This window comes from Parasteatoda tepidariorum, chromosome 2, assembly GCF_982258835.1.
Source record: "Parasteatoda tepidariorum strain Cologne lab strain chromosome 2, Ptep-v5.0, whole genome shotgun sequence".
Taxonomy (NCBI): Eukaryota; Metazoa; Arthropoda; class Arachnida; order Araneae; family Theridiidae; genus Parasteatoda; species Parasteatoda tepidariorum.
Window position 1 is genome coordinate 124,495,907 of NC_141756.1, and position 15,319 is coordinate 124,511,225.

At 28.7% G+C, this 15,319-nt stretch overlaps 1 protein-coding gene across 1 annotated transcript in view; it reads right to left on the reverse strand.

Moving 5' to 3' along the window:
- LOC107445901 (charged multivesicular body protein 7) overlaps positions 1-13,244 on the reverse strand; it is a 54,240-nt gene extending 40,996 nt beyond the window's left edge. The window contains exons 1-4 of the mRNA XM_087158276.1: positions 12,584-13,244; positions 11,123-11,303; positions 6,507-6,695; positions 19-89 (exon numbers count right to left, since the gene is read on the reverse strand). Coding sequence (XP_087014402.1) covers positions 19-89; positions 6,507-6,695; positions 11,123-11,303; positions 12,584-12,852 — 710 coding nt within the window. The 5' untranslated portion in view covers positions 12,853-13,244. The remainder of the gene's footprint in view (positions 1-18; positions 90-6,506; positions 6,696-11,122; positions 11,304-12,583) is intronic.
- Positions 13,245-15,319: the final 2,075 nt, after the last annotated feature.

Consider the following 15,319-nt stretch of genomic DNA (forward strand, 5'->3'; position numbering starts at 1 on the left):
GAATCGAGATAATATTACCTCAATATTCCTTTATCCACTTGAGAGAGAGGTAACACTTTCTTCTCATCTACTTTTTTAAATTTTATTACCTATAGGAACAAAGATATAAGACAGTGAATATGAAAACATTAAATTTAAAAAACTAACAACAGAAGTAGTCTGCCCGGAAAGTAAGTAGCGATTTAGAAAAACCCGCTTAAAATCTATGGAACTACTGCTGCTCACCGAACTGTGGTGGCAGATGAACAAAATAGTACTTTCTTTCTGGGCACACCTCATACATACATGAATATATTATAATGTTCATGCTCTACTTTAAAAATAAAATTCAAGTACTTTTTAAGACTAATTATAAAATTTTCAAGAAATAAAATTCTAGTAAAAGATTGACTAAAATTTAACATTCTAAACTAAAATGTTTTGAAGATAATAGTACTAAAAAATAAGACTCCCATTGCTCTCTCTTTATTTCAAAAAGTAACCTAAGCATAAAAAAAAGTGACATCAAGTCAAGAATAAAATTTTTGATGCATAAAAATGCCAGATTTGAATTTTACATAAGGCCTATTTTGAGTTAGGTATACAACCTCTGAATAACAGGAATTGTGAGCCCAAGTCAAAATTCTGGAAAATTTCCTGAGTTAAAAAAAAAAGAAGTTTAAATTGAAAAAAATTTAAACAAGATTTTTTTTCCTTTTTCTCAATATTTCTTAGTTTACTTAAAATATATTTAAAATTTTACATATACCTATAACATTTACACATACCTATGACGACCTGGAGAAGTAATTAAAATTTACAAATATGTCTTTCTTTCCTGAGTTTATGATTATAAGAACTACTTAATGATAAAAAATGAATATTAATCATGAATATAAGCTTATAAAGTATCTCACTGGCTCTCCCTTACAAACAAATAAAATAAACTGTGCTTCTAAGTTCCACCTTTGAAAATTTGATTTCCGGAAACTTCTGAGAGCAATGATTTTTTTAAATGTCTGGACCTGCAATCTCCGGATCACTGTTAGTGAAAAATCCGGAAATCCAGACTTTTCCTGGAGCACAATCAGCCCTGGAATAAGCAAAGATTCGAACAAGTCATGAAGAAAAGAGGAACATTTCAAACAATCTACACTAAAATAAGAACAAAGTATACTTAAACTTATTTATAACAAATCTACAGCTAAAGTAAAGAAAATAGAAAACATACCAATTAAAACTATTAAAAGAGTTTTACTTGTAAAATCTTTTATGTCTTATATGACATGTAAAGAACAATGCTAGCATTAATAAGTATGCTAAATAATTTTTGAATGTCTGTGGTAAAATATGATTGAAGAAAGAACCAAATTAAGTCCCTGAAAATCAAATTTTACTAAAACAAAATGTTAATATTGTAACGATATCAATATACAGATATAACCAACTTTAAAAACACATATCATAAAGAAAGAAAATCCAAGATCATTAATAAAAAGTAAAGCAGATCATATCAGTGAATAAATTAATAAAGAAAAACACATCAAAACTTGGAAAAAGTAAGCTCAGTTAATAAAAATGGGGGGTTTATGTGAGAAGTTCAACACAGAAACGGGGAAAATAGGGGTTTTCGAGAGCTTCTGATATTTTTCAAGGTCATGTTGAAATTTTCAAGGATTTAGCATTATTTTCAAGTACTTCTAGGGGCTCTTGAAAATCAAAATGAAATTCAAGTACTTTTCAAGGTCGCGGGAACCCTGTTATACCATTTTCAGGGGTGATTGCGGCACCAACTGAAAAATTCTGAAAATTTTATGTGTGAAAAACTGACAATTTATAAACCATACATTTTTCATATGTAATAAAATTTCTTGAACAAACATTTATAATTAAATTACCTTCAAATGCGAAATATATCACACATTTAGAGTAACTAATTCAAGAAACTTATCTGTAACAAGAATTGCGATGTTAGACTTTAAAATAGCGTGAATATGAATAGTGATATTGGATCTTAAAAACGCCGAAATACAACTTGCGATATTGAATTTTTGAATTGTTCAAATACGAATCCTTAGATCGCTTGAATATGAAACGCAATATGTAGTTTTTAAATCACGTTTAAAAATAACACAATGCTTGATATTACAAATGTGTGAGCATGAAAAACGATTTCGGATTTTAAAAACACGTGATTATGAATAGTGCCCTTGGATTTCAAACTACTAGTATGAATCACGATATTGGGTATTAAAAACGCGTAAATACAAATTGCGATATTGGATTTTTCAAACCACTTGAATAGAAATTGAGATGCTCGATTTTTTAATCGCGTGAATACGAATCACAATGCATAGATTTAATATCAGGTAAAGGTGCATAGCATAGTTTTTATATCAGGTGTGGACTATGGTGGCCATATCTCTGAGAGACAGGCTGGTTTCAGACAAGGATACAACACAACCGAACAACTTGTCCGACTTTCACAGCATATTAAGGACGGCTTCCAGAGGAAGCAAAGTGCACTAGCTGTCTTCGTTGCATATTTTTATCCTTTATCTTAGATCAATATAGTCAAATATCTTCTATAACTCTTTTTTTTAAAAATGTAATGCTTTAAGATAAAAATTTTTAATTTAAATTTTAATTAGCAGAAATAAAATGAAAATACCATGCCATTAAAATTCTTTGTTATCAATAAGATAACAAAACTTTTCAAAAGTCAAAACTTTCCAACCCAGATTTTTAATAAAGTAATGAAACAATATAAAAAAAAATATAGTAAAATATTGCAGGATCTAGAATCATAAATGATATTAGAGCCTATAAGGGAAAAAAAATTTCATTAGGAGGAAGTAATTTTATATCTGCCAACATTGGAGAAATAAAATAATGGAGAATTAACTAGCGTCATTTTTTAGGCTACAAGTAAAGTTTTGATACATTATGTATACTAATGTAAGTCAAAAAGAGAAACTAAGAATTGGAAATAATATAAGCACTTACATTTAGCAAAGTAAAAATATGTATATAAAACTTAATCTAAAGAAGATTTTTTTAAACCATTATTTATAATTACTTAAACTGTTTTATTTTATAACTGTCATGGAACAGGAGACTAAATTTTGGGTTTACGGCTAATAATGTTCAACTGTAGTCTTGTAATTTTGAACCCAATCCAGAAGACAAGGGAATTCCTGGATCAAGTATTGGAAGATATTTGCCTTCGTGTTGGAATTTTTGATGGAACTAACCATAGAGTAATAAATAGGAGGAGACGGCATGCCCGTAAACTCGTGAAGCCTTAACTGCAACCGCGCCGCTATATTGGTACAACCAAAACAAATCGAACTTCATTGAACTAGAGCTGTATGTGTTTTAAGATTCGTTAAACTGACTAATAGATTTTATTTTAGCAATTAGTCTATTGTTGAAAAAAAAATCAGTACGTAATGGGTTCCTGTGTTGCGGTTAACTGCACAAATAGGACATCTAAGAAAATTCCCGGCATCACTTTTCACAGGTAAAATTTTGTTTTGTAAACTACGATCTTGTTTGTTCAATTTGAGACTTTGCAAAATCGTGTATATTTAACAACATTAAGGGTTCATTTATCCTTAATTTTCGTTGCTCACTAAATTAACTTTTAATGACAAGTGTTCGTTTTTTCTTGAATAAATACTGTATAACATGAAAGTTTCAGTACTTTTTTTTTCGACAAAAGACGAAAATTCTCAATCCTTAACCTGTTGCTCTGAAACTGTAATAGAAATGCTGTAATATCATTCTTATATTGCCAAAAAAAAGAAAAAAAATTTCAAAATTAATACTTGCTTTTGAATTGTTTCATGCAAAATTCTATTAATATATACTCTATCTAGCATTCAAAAAGGTTTTCAGATTTGTATCAGAGAAAATGATGTGCATAGAGCAATTTAAATTGTTAACAACATTCAAAATTTCATATTAAGAAAATGCTTTCAACATAATATTTTACAAATATTAATAAACTGTTTTCAAAACATGAGTATATATAAGTTATTTAAGATAATATCACACTGGAAGTATATGTATATGCATTTCTTCTCACTAAATAAAGAAGGAAAAATGTGATTGAAAAAAATAACTGTTCAAAAATTATTTTTCAAATAATATTTTCTTTTGTTAAATACTTTTTCAGCATGTAAGCTATCTGTTCATAGAATTTTAACTTCAAATGTCAAAGCAGATTTATAAGAAAAAAAATATTTTACATCTGCAATTTTTTCATATTTTGTTTAATCTGCTATAAAATAAATACATTTAAAACAGCATATCATCCATGAAATACTAATTATTTACCCTATAGTTGATGCTCTCTATATAATATGTAGAAATATTATGAATGTTTTCAAAAAATGGATAGTTACAAAAGATATTTCATGTTAATAATCTGCTGCATATGCAATTTCTTCATATTAAAAATATTGTGTATATAAAAAAAAAACATTGTATTTGTGAAATAACTATTTCTTGATCAAAAACTGGTGATTTCTTAAAATGTATTCAAATATAAAAAAATAACTTTTAAAAAATGAGTACAAGATATTTTGTAAAACAATGGGTTAACCTGGAGTTTAGATCTTTCTTAATTGCTTTTACACTAATAGCAATATATTTTATTCTTTGTTTTCCTATTTAGTTTTCCAAAAGATGGAACAAGGCGAGTTTCCTGGATCAATACTGTTCGCCAAGAGAATTGGGTGCCAACCTCTGCCATAGAGTAATAAATAGGTTAACTTCAGTGGACAATAAATTTGATGCTTGGCCATCTTGTTTTTTCTTTTGTGTTTACTAAAATGCTCTAGAAGAGATTGTGTGAGGTTTTTAACAATTTTACATAATTTAAACTATTGTATTTATTAAAAGTCATTTAAATTATTTTTTTAATATAATTCCATTAACATAACTTTCTTTCCTAAAAAGCAGCAAGTAATTATATATTTACTCATTGCATTTTCAAAGTGTTGACATTTAAATCTTGTATTTTGCAGGATTTCTATGTGCTATAAAAAGGCTTTAGTATTCATTTTATCTTTTAAAAATCCTTAAAAACCTTAAAATTTGTTTCATCTGAGCCTCCACCTTCCTCTACTAACGTTTCAATTGCTGTGTCAAATCTTTAATTTATTATAGAGCATTCATTACAGATAATAATGCCTGGGCATTTATTTGCTCACCACTTCATGTATTTTGTGAACAAGACAGAGCATTTCATGAGTGGAGTTTAAACCTCAATTTGAAAATAAATATTCCTTTTTATTAAATAACCTGGGTATTTACCTTTAAAAATAAATACTCAGTTATTTTACATTGCTATTTGTAAATTACAGTTTTGTACACTTCATATGATCAAGTGCTTCCCAAAAGAAAAACAAATTAGACTTCTCTGCTTAGTAATAAACAGTAGGTTATGGACTAGATTTATTACCCAAGTGTTTATTCAAATGGCTTAATGTTGATTATTGCTATTCTTTTAGCACAAACCAATATTTTTCCCTTTAAATATTCTAACTTTAAAGAAAAGTGCTTTTCATATTATTTTGTTTGTATTCAAAATAGTGTGGTTTTAAAGTGATATTCTTTGAATAAATTTTTAATTGGATAGCTGCCCCCTTAAATAACAGTAATATATTACTTTTAATGCCTAGATAAAATATAAAGGAACCTAAGTTCCCGAAAACTGCTGTAAAGTTCTTTTTTTTAATTCAGTAGTAAAATAGAGCTATTACGTTATTTTTTGGGAAGAAAATAAAGTAATGTTGAAAAATTGAATGAAAAAAGGTGTTGTGTGTTAAAAACAAAACTATTTCAATCTCGTTTTCGAAATTTTCCAATCATAAGAGAAAATGTCAAGAACAACCTAACTCTTCTTGAAACCTGAGCGGCTCCGTGAAGTTTCTGGTTATACCAACATGGCCGCCGCTCCTTGACAGTTACTTCACCCGCGCTAATAGGGAAGGGGATGAATGCCCACTCCTTCTTATTTATAACTCTATGGAACTAATCCCCATTTGAGTTACATGGAGATAAAAACCACGAAAACCTCTCACAGTCAGCCTGACGGCAAGGGGACTCTAACCTGTTATCTGTCTACCACTGAGGATATTTTACATCAGCACTGTGGTCAGTGCAGGCTGGATGTGGATTTCATATTGACCAGTCATCGCTGGAATTCAAACCTGGTTCACCTCATTGGAAAGTGAACGCTCTATCCCTTGAGCTATCACGGCTTGACTTAAACTATTAACACTCAACATGCTGCAGTACTGGCAGAGCCATCAGTTGATATTTTATCCCCAAAATTTTCTTTTTAAATTTCTTAAAAAATACTGAGAAATTTGAGAATATACACGTAAACAGGAGATAGTGGTAAAATACAAGAGTTTCCGTTAAAAAACAGGAGACTTGGCAGGTATGTAATTCAGATATTTGTAAAAATAATAAAGCAGCAATTTAAATTACATATAGAATGAATAAAATCACACCTTTTTTCCATCTTGTTCAAAGACTACAGCATTTCTATCATTTTGTAACTGAATTAAGGCTAAATTGAAGCTTTGCATTGGACAGATATCCTCACATTCCTCCCGAAAAGTATCAAGGAAAACAGCAGTATCAGTCCATTTTGTATCAACTAAATCTCTGTATCGTTTTAAAAGCTTAGCAGCAAGGTCCTAAAACAAAAGAAATTTTTTTTTCAGCTACATAAAATAGAAGTAAATAAATAGCATTTGGTTCTTTCCTTAAAGATGGATGGGTTTTCAAGGTGAGTAGTGTAAGAAATAAGACAACCTACTCAAAATTGTAGGAAAACTGTCTTCCGATAAACAAGGATGAAAAAGTCCAAGGGAAAAAATGGACTATATTTTTCTTCTATTTAAAAAAAAAAAAAAAATTCCCGGCAATTCTAAGGAAAATTTCGTCACAAAATTTAACATTTATTTTTAGAGCGACGCATACACGGACGACAATTATCATTATTTTCCCATATAAGGAGCATGGAACATTGAAAACTGTCATATAAATGAAAAAGGTACATAAAAGGGATGGTGCATAAGTGAGAAGACAATCATGACTTAAAAAAAAAAAAAAAAATCACAGGGTGGTCACTCAAATTTCCCTGATTTTCCAAAAAAAATCTTAAAATTTCCAGATTTTTGCTTCCTTTTTCTTATAAAGTGTAGGATGTGTACAAGAAAAGTGTCTATATTATAAAATATTTTATTCAAAATGTTTTCTTTTAACATATCATCTTGAAAAAAAAATTTATTTTTACAATTTGGCAAGATTTTTTTATTTTTATGTTTTGGGTACGAAATTTTCAATCAAAAATCATATATTGATCAACAAAAAAGTAAAATTAAATAATATATAGTTAGTTCTTAAAAAAAAAAACTCTTTTATTTAAAATTAAAATATGTTATAAAAGGTTAAAATGAAATAGAAAAAATTAGCATTAATGCAACAGTTGTAACAATTTGTCGACAAACATTGCTGAAAATGTGTGATTGTAAAAAAATGTGTGATCGGTTGGTTCGCTGAGAAAAAATAATTCACTGATTTCTTTGAATGGGAATACAAAAGCATTATTATTAAATTATAATTAACTAATTTTTAGAGAATTTTATTAAGTTAAAAATATAAAAACATTTTGTCAACATGGAGAAAAAATTACCACAAAAGCATTCAAGAAACTTGAGCCATGAATGGATTCAGCCTAAAGACAGAATTTAAAAACAGAAGCTAATATCCTAATCCCTTCTTCCACCTCCACCACAATCTTTCCTAAATTGCACAGTCCCATAGTGGTCAAAGATTTCTACATTCGTTCAGCAACCGTGGAAGAATTTTTTGTGGCATTTTAGTTTAAGAGAGCTGTAATGGAGCAAATTTTGATGCAAGCAAAGTATCGCTCAGTTGATGATAGTTCAACTGATTGGAAATACATTTCCGTCTAAAAAAAGTGGGTATAATAGATGAAATAATTTAAATAAAGAAAATTAGAAAATAATTTAAATTAGTGAAATTAAAAAAATTATCAAAGAAAAAATTTCCAGCTTTTCCTTAAAATTCCTTGATTTTTCCATGTTTTTATCCAAATTTCCTAGATTTTTTCCAGTATAAAAAAAATTCCCTGATAATTCCAGGTTTTCCAGGTGGGTGGCCACCCTGAAAAAATAAATATATTATATAACGTCGTTGCCAAGTGGAAGGATTAAAATAGGTCTTAGGCAGGTAAGGAGGGTACAAAACTTATTTATTAATTATTAGACAGAGAGCAGTCATAAAAGTGGTCACGAAAACTTGTGCTCCTAGATTATATGCTAGGGAAAATCTTGCAAAGTAAATCGTAATATGCTTCGTTTTAGGGAAATCTTAGTACTCGTAATTGGCTTATCAAATAGGTCGAGCAATTCCCACAGAGAGCAAAGGGGAAAATATCTTGCATTTAATTAAATGCATGCTTGAGCCAAAAATGGATTTAAGGACAGGATGTGAATTTAAAAGTGTGAGAAAGCATTTCGATTAGATTAATAAAGTAAAATAAAAGGATTTACAGAAAAGAACTAACATAAAAAGATTAATTGAAGCTTTTTATGTTACATATATATATAGAGATATTTTTCAAAAAATACTTTTTTTATCAAGATTCTGAATAGAAATGTTTTTTATAAACCTAGGAAGTAAAGAATCTACCTCTTAAAATTTGTTGAAATGTTCTATTTTCTTCTCCTACAATTTGACATGATAGAGAAAAATCGAATGTCAAAAAGTATCTTTTAGAAAGCACAAACTTACTAAAAATACAATAAAACCATGTATTAGTAAAATAATAACTAGATTTTCACATTAGCTAATAGCAATATGGGCAGGGGTCTGTCTAGATTTCTTTTTTTTTTTTTTAAGGTATCTATTTGGTGAAAATTAAGAAATAATTTATGAAAATTAAAAAATCAACACAATATCATTTTAATTAGTATTTTACCAAGTACTCAGCACACATTTAGCATATTGAGATAAAAGAACAGATTTTTAATATTAACATGCTCAGACAAGTCTTGAAGTTGTACTCGGTTAATACTGAGTAGTTGTAAAAATTAAATATTTATAAGAATAAATAAGGATGAAGATTTTTAGTGATTTTTTGAAAACAAGAAAAACATATTCAAACATAAATTCATAAATTTATAGCATGCAATCATTTACTACTACGACTGCTTTACTCATAAAAAAAGACAATTTTACTCTAAAGTTTTAAAAGGCATGAAGGAAAATCTTAAAATGTGCTTCTTTTTTAAAAAAAAAAATGTTTTTTGTGAAATCACCATTTTTCTTAAAGTTGAATTTGTGAAGGTACCGCTAAACGGTAGTAAATTTACCCTAGACAGACCCCTGATGAGATGGGACTGTTACAAGCATGCAACGGTAAGAACAAATCACCAACATCACTTTACACACACATTTTAAATGCTCTCGTATAAACTGTTTAACAAGCTATGAGCGGGCTTCTTTTAAATTCACATATGATGGTGCTGATATCACTACTGAATTTCTGGAGGAATCGTGAATGGTCGCATTTAATTTGTACATCCCTAATACAGTGTGTAAAAAAATTTATACTTGTTTGAAAAATTCTGAATAATTTCATTAATTTAGAACCAGGGTTGCAAAAAAATCCACCTACCCAGTCAAATCCACCCTAAAGTGGGTTTTTCTAAAATTGATTTACTTTTTATCCTCCTTTATATTAAAAAGCTTTTCTATTGAAACACATTTGTAGTCTAACCTAAAAAAATTAACCTATTGTGAAAAAACAAACTGTGTTTGGAGACTGGAGAGTCACCTGGCTGGCTAGATTTGACCGTAAGGCCATTGATTAGTCAGTGCCTTTGATTCGCTTTCAATGCAAAATCCGCCCCCCCCCCTTAAATATTTTCCAAGATTAAAATATAAGTAAAAAGTAATCTTGTGTTAAAATAAGTTTCAAATGTGTGATATGTGAGTAGATATAATATTTTGTATCGAGATGTAAGAAGAAACTTTTCAGACTTTTGCACTAATTTATTTGTATTAATTACACTTTAACTACCTATATGCTAAGTCAATTCATAAAATTAAACTTATTATTAATATTAAAATAAGCTTTTTTTAAAATAAAGTACTTATCCCTGCCCTCTCTTTTGAAAAAATCCCAATGAAACATGAAGAAAAACCAGGAAAGCCCAATAAAACCAGGGTTTTTTTGCAACCCTGGTTAGAATTGTTATATTTTTTGTTTCTGTTATTCTAAATACCTAGAATTTTTATTTTTAATAATTGCTTCTTTGCTGTTATTATCTAAAATAATGTTTACATGGAAATAAATGAAATCATTGCTGCCAGCAAGGATAGGAAAAAAGATCCAGTAGATTTTACGAAATAACATAAATTTCGTGATAATTTTTGCATGATGTTCTAAATATTTTACACATAGGAAATTTTAGGGATTTTTATAGTTATCACAATAGAGAAACTGAAATATTTTACAGTTATGATAAATATTAAACACACTTAAAATGTTATGTATTATGCTTACTTATAATTTCGAATATTAAAACACATTTAATTCAAAGATTTTTTTAAATTTAGAAAGAGAGTTCAGAATAAAAATAAACTGAACATTTTAGAACAAAAAAAAAAAGTTTTGAACTGATTTCTATAGTAGAGGTTCAATTTCATTATGCATTAGTAATACTTAATTAAATATTCAGCAATAATCTGCACACAAATTCTATTTCAATAAGGATTTTTTTCTTTTTTTTTTATCAAACTTACTCAATTTCAGGGAAATTTCTAAAATGTACAAAAACCAGGAGAATTTTAATCAAACCAGTAGATCAGGAGAAACTGGCAAGATCTAGTAGTCTATTGGAAAGTCCTCTAGAGTTGGTAGCTATGATGAAATACTAGAAATTGTGTCTGAAGTAACTACATTAATACATTATATTGCCGACTCTCTGCAGTGAAAAATGTGTATTAACTCATAAATTGTCATGGTGGTAAGAATACATATAAATTAATATCAATAACCAATACAGTAATATAATAAACCTTCACATACTTTCACTACAGAAAGCACAACATACGTTGCATCTTTTTTAGACCAACTCAGTAAGCTTTGAACAGAAGAAAAACCCCAGACAACAGGTTTTTGAACAAGAACATCCAAGCCCCAACGAAGCCATCCTTGGTTCAGATTCGCTGCTTTGTTAAATTCATCAACACTAAGAATGAGTCCTTGCCTATAAAAATATAATAAAATTCAACATTATGGCATTACTTTTTATGCTGAACTCAAAGATTTAAATATCTTATTAAGTATAACAGAGCCCTGATAATCCCAAAGTTCTTTAAACAGATTGTGAGCCCATGTTAAAATTCCGGAAAATTTCTTGAGTTAAAAAAAAACCCAGTTAAATGGAAAAATTAGAAAAAAATTTAAACAAGGTTTCTTTCCTTTTTCTCAATATTTCACCTATGATGACCTGGAGAAGTAATTAAAATTTACAAATATGCCTTTCTTTTTTGAGTTCACAATTATAATAACTATTTACTGATAAAAATGAATATTAATCATGAATATAAGTTTATAAAGTATCTGGCTCTCACTTACAAACAAATAAAATAAATTGTGTTTTTAAGCTCCACCTTTGAAAATTTAATTTCCGGAAACTTCCTTAATCAATGATTTTTTGAAAAGCCTGGACCTTTGATTTCCGGATCACTGTTAGCGAAAAATCCAGATTTTTTCCGGAGCACAAATCCTGTTTAAAGTAACTGACCATTTTCATGGATCATGTATGAATAGTGAGCAAAAAAATAAAACGGACTAACTTTTGGTCCAATGATCCAATCTTCACATTCTAGGACTCAATCTTAATGGATTTTCAGAAAAAGATTATTTATATATATATATATAAAAAAAAACAGAAACGTTTAGAGAATTGGAGTTTTTGATAAAAAGGCTGAAATTCGAGAGACAAAGGGGAAAAATCTCATCCCTGACTTTTACATGCTTATCCCCCCCCCTCACATAAATGAGAGGTCACTGTATATGCTGGATAGCATAATTTTTTTTAAAATCTAGGTTTGTGTACATACCTTGCCTTGTCTGGGTTTGAACCCCAGACAAGGCATGTATGTTTTTTCATTTCAAGGATATTTCTGTATTGTGATCTTTACACCAACTACAACCACCAGAGTGCCAAATATACTTTAAACTTGTAATTTAAAAAAAAAAAAAAAACATGCAGATGTTTGCCCAGGGTGAATATGAGTTAAACTTTTCGAGTTGGTCCCTTTCTGTCAAATTTTTTTCCAGTTTAACGCGGAACGCTGCCAGCAAGATAGCAAGACTTGGCGATTATTCCGCTATAAATCACAATAAGGAAAACTGTCCCTTTCATTTTTCTGTACTATCAGTTCTTATTGTGGTAGCAAAGTGGGCTCACCTTATACAGAAAGAGTGGCCAACAAATCCGCCCTGATACACCTAAATTGACAAATGAAGAAAAAATAGTACCTGAACATATTATCCAGAACAACATCGAGACATTGCGGTTGTTTCCCTTTTCTGTGTAATGCAGCACATAAGGAAACTTGAGATATTAAAGGTGATTGACTTTTAATGCAAAGTTCCTGTATGGTAGTCGTCCAAAAATTCATTTTCCCATCCCAACCTTCTGGATTTATAAATCTTTCCCGAAAAGGAGCAAACAAAAAATTCATACGAATGTCATCTTTCCATGTGTTAGGAAAATCAGAAGAATTAAAATTCAATTCAGGTATCATGTTAACAGCACTAGGAGGAACTCAAATAAAACTTATTTGGTAGATATACTATGTAAACTGAGTATGTTGTGAAGCAATCATTTCATTAAAGTCTTAAGTACTTGATAAAAACCGCAATAATTATGGATTCTGCTATACCACAGAAAAAGACAACCACAGAGGAATAAGACAACACTGAAATAAAAACATAAGAATGATTTAAAATATTTTCATAATAAGATTGCCAGATTACGAAATATGAAAACAGCAGAGCAAATGACGCTAAATTGGAAGGACGCTAAAAGGAATTGAAAGCAGGATGGAGTGAGCTTAGCGCTAGCTTTCGTAAAGAAGATTACTTCGAGTAAAAACCGTATTTGGCTTGTTTAAGGTGGTCCTAAAGCCGTATACCTGTAATGTTAAAAACCGCCGAACAGTTACACAGATTAAATAGCGTACTAAGGGTCTCGAAATTTTTCACGACATTTAAAAATCTTGTTAGCCAGAACCTAAAATGTTTATTTTTGGAAAATTAGGTTGTGAATTATTTTTAAAAGCATATAAAAATTTTGTTACATTTGATTTTGTAGTTCTGGTTCTGGAAATTAGATGGCGCTACAAGGCTACGAGAAATGTGAATTTACCGCTAGTGAGGACAATTTACGAAAAAAAGCATAAAATACTTATTTATATTCTCATTAATTGCAAATTCTTTTTGTTTTAGGTGTTAATACAGATTGTTAGCTTTATTCCAATAGCAGTTTTAAAACATTTTATTCAGTATTTAATTTGTTTAACTGTTCGGGAGAAAAGTCACTAATTAATAATTTTTCAGCATCGAAAATCAGAATATTTTGTTTTTTCCGTTGTTTACGAACGCGCTTGAAAGAGAGTCATTCAGGATTTAGCGACTAGCATCAGCAATTTTAATGTTTACATTGATATCACGTAGCTTTCATTTATGTTGTTTCTTCACATTTAAATTCGAAATAAACTTGAAAGTTGAACCAAAGAAAAATCGTTGGAAATCTAGATGCAAAGGTGTTAAAACATCGTATTTCTTATGTTAAAACTTAGAGACATAAGAATAATTTAATCTACATACTCTGTTGAAATTTCTGGCAAATGTCTCAAAATAAAATTATCTGCTAGTTAGTTTTACTAATATTTATACGCTACTAAAATATTTCTATCAAAATCGTTATATTTTCTAAACGAATAAGAGCTCAATATTTTTTTGTTTTCTCAGGAATCGGAAGTTTAAAAAATTGTATTTAATGTTAGTACGTACACAAAAAATCAATTTCAATCTTGCATTATTTGGAAATTATTATTATCAAATAAAATAGCTGATCCTGTTAATTAATGACCTATTAGTAATAATTTTTTAAAAATATATATATAACGATTAAAGTGTTAAATTCACTTTTTGTGTATTAAGTGTTGATGGCACTGGAATTGGACTAACTGGAATTTCTCAAAAGAATTTTAAAATTTGCAAGCATTTTTTCTTCAAAAGCATCTAATAGAGTTTTGAGTACGAATAATTTAATTAAAAAATATAGCTTTACTTTTGAGTATTTTATTTATTCAAAAAGCAGTATTGTGATGGCAAATTTTGCAATTTGAGAGAACTAAAATTTACAAATTTTATAAATATGATCTTTCTTTTTTTTTCTTCTGAAAATAGCATGTTGAACTTTTGCAATTTATTTTAACTGCAACTAATTTTAACTAGAACCTGGTTACAGTGGTTTCACTCTTTTTATTTATTTGTTTATTTTATAACATAATTTAAAGTTTATTATAATAATAAAGAGTTGTTACCTTATGCATACACATACATTTATTAATTTTTTGCTCATTTAAATTTTATTATATTTAAATTATATTATATAGATGAATATTGGAAAAAATTTAAGCAATTTTGCATTAATAAAAAATGCTTAATTTATGATTATCAGAACAAAAACAATCAAACGACAGTATGCCATGCTCCTGTATACATTCCTACTGCACCCTATTAAAAGAAATTTTCTACATAAGCAAGGTATACACACTTCCTTTGAAATAATGGCATTGAGTAGAGTACACACTGTGTGATTTTTGTGCCTTCAGCCCTTGGTTTTTCAAATTAGCCATGTTTATGATTATAAAAAAATATTTGAAAGTACTTACATTTTTAAATGTAATATAGAAGATTTTTGTATAAGTATATCCTTCAAAATAAGTGACATTAAAGCAGTAGCATTTAATTGAATGTATTAAAAATTTATGATTATTCTGTTTGCGCTTTTGAAATTCGAATAATACTTTTATTTTCGTCCAACTAAGATTATTAAAACCCTTTTATATAAGATAGGTTAAATTTAATTATGTCAAATTATAATTTGAATACCTTCAGTTTGAAAGCCTTTGTTTTTTATTAATATTAAAACATGCAGTCTATAAATGTTGATTATTGCTTCAATTTTAAAATATCAGTTTT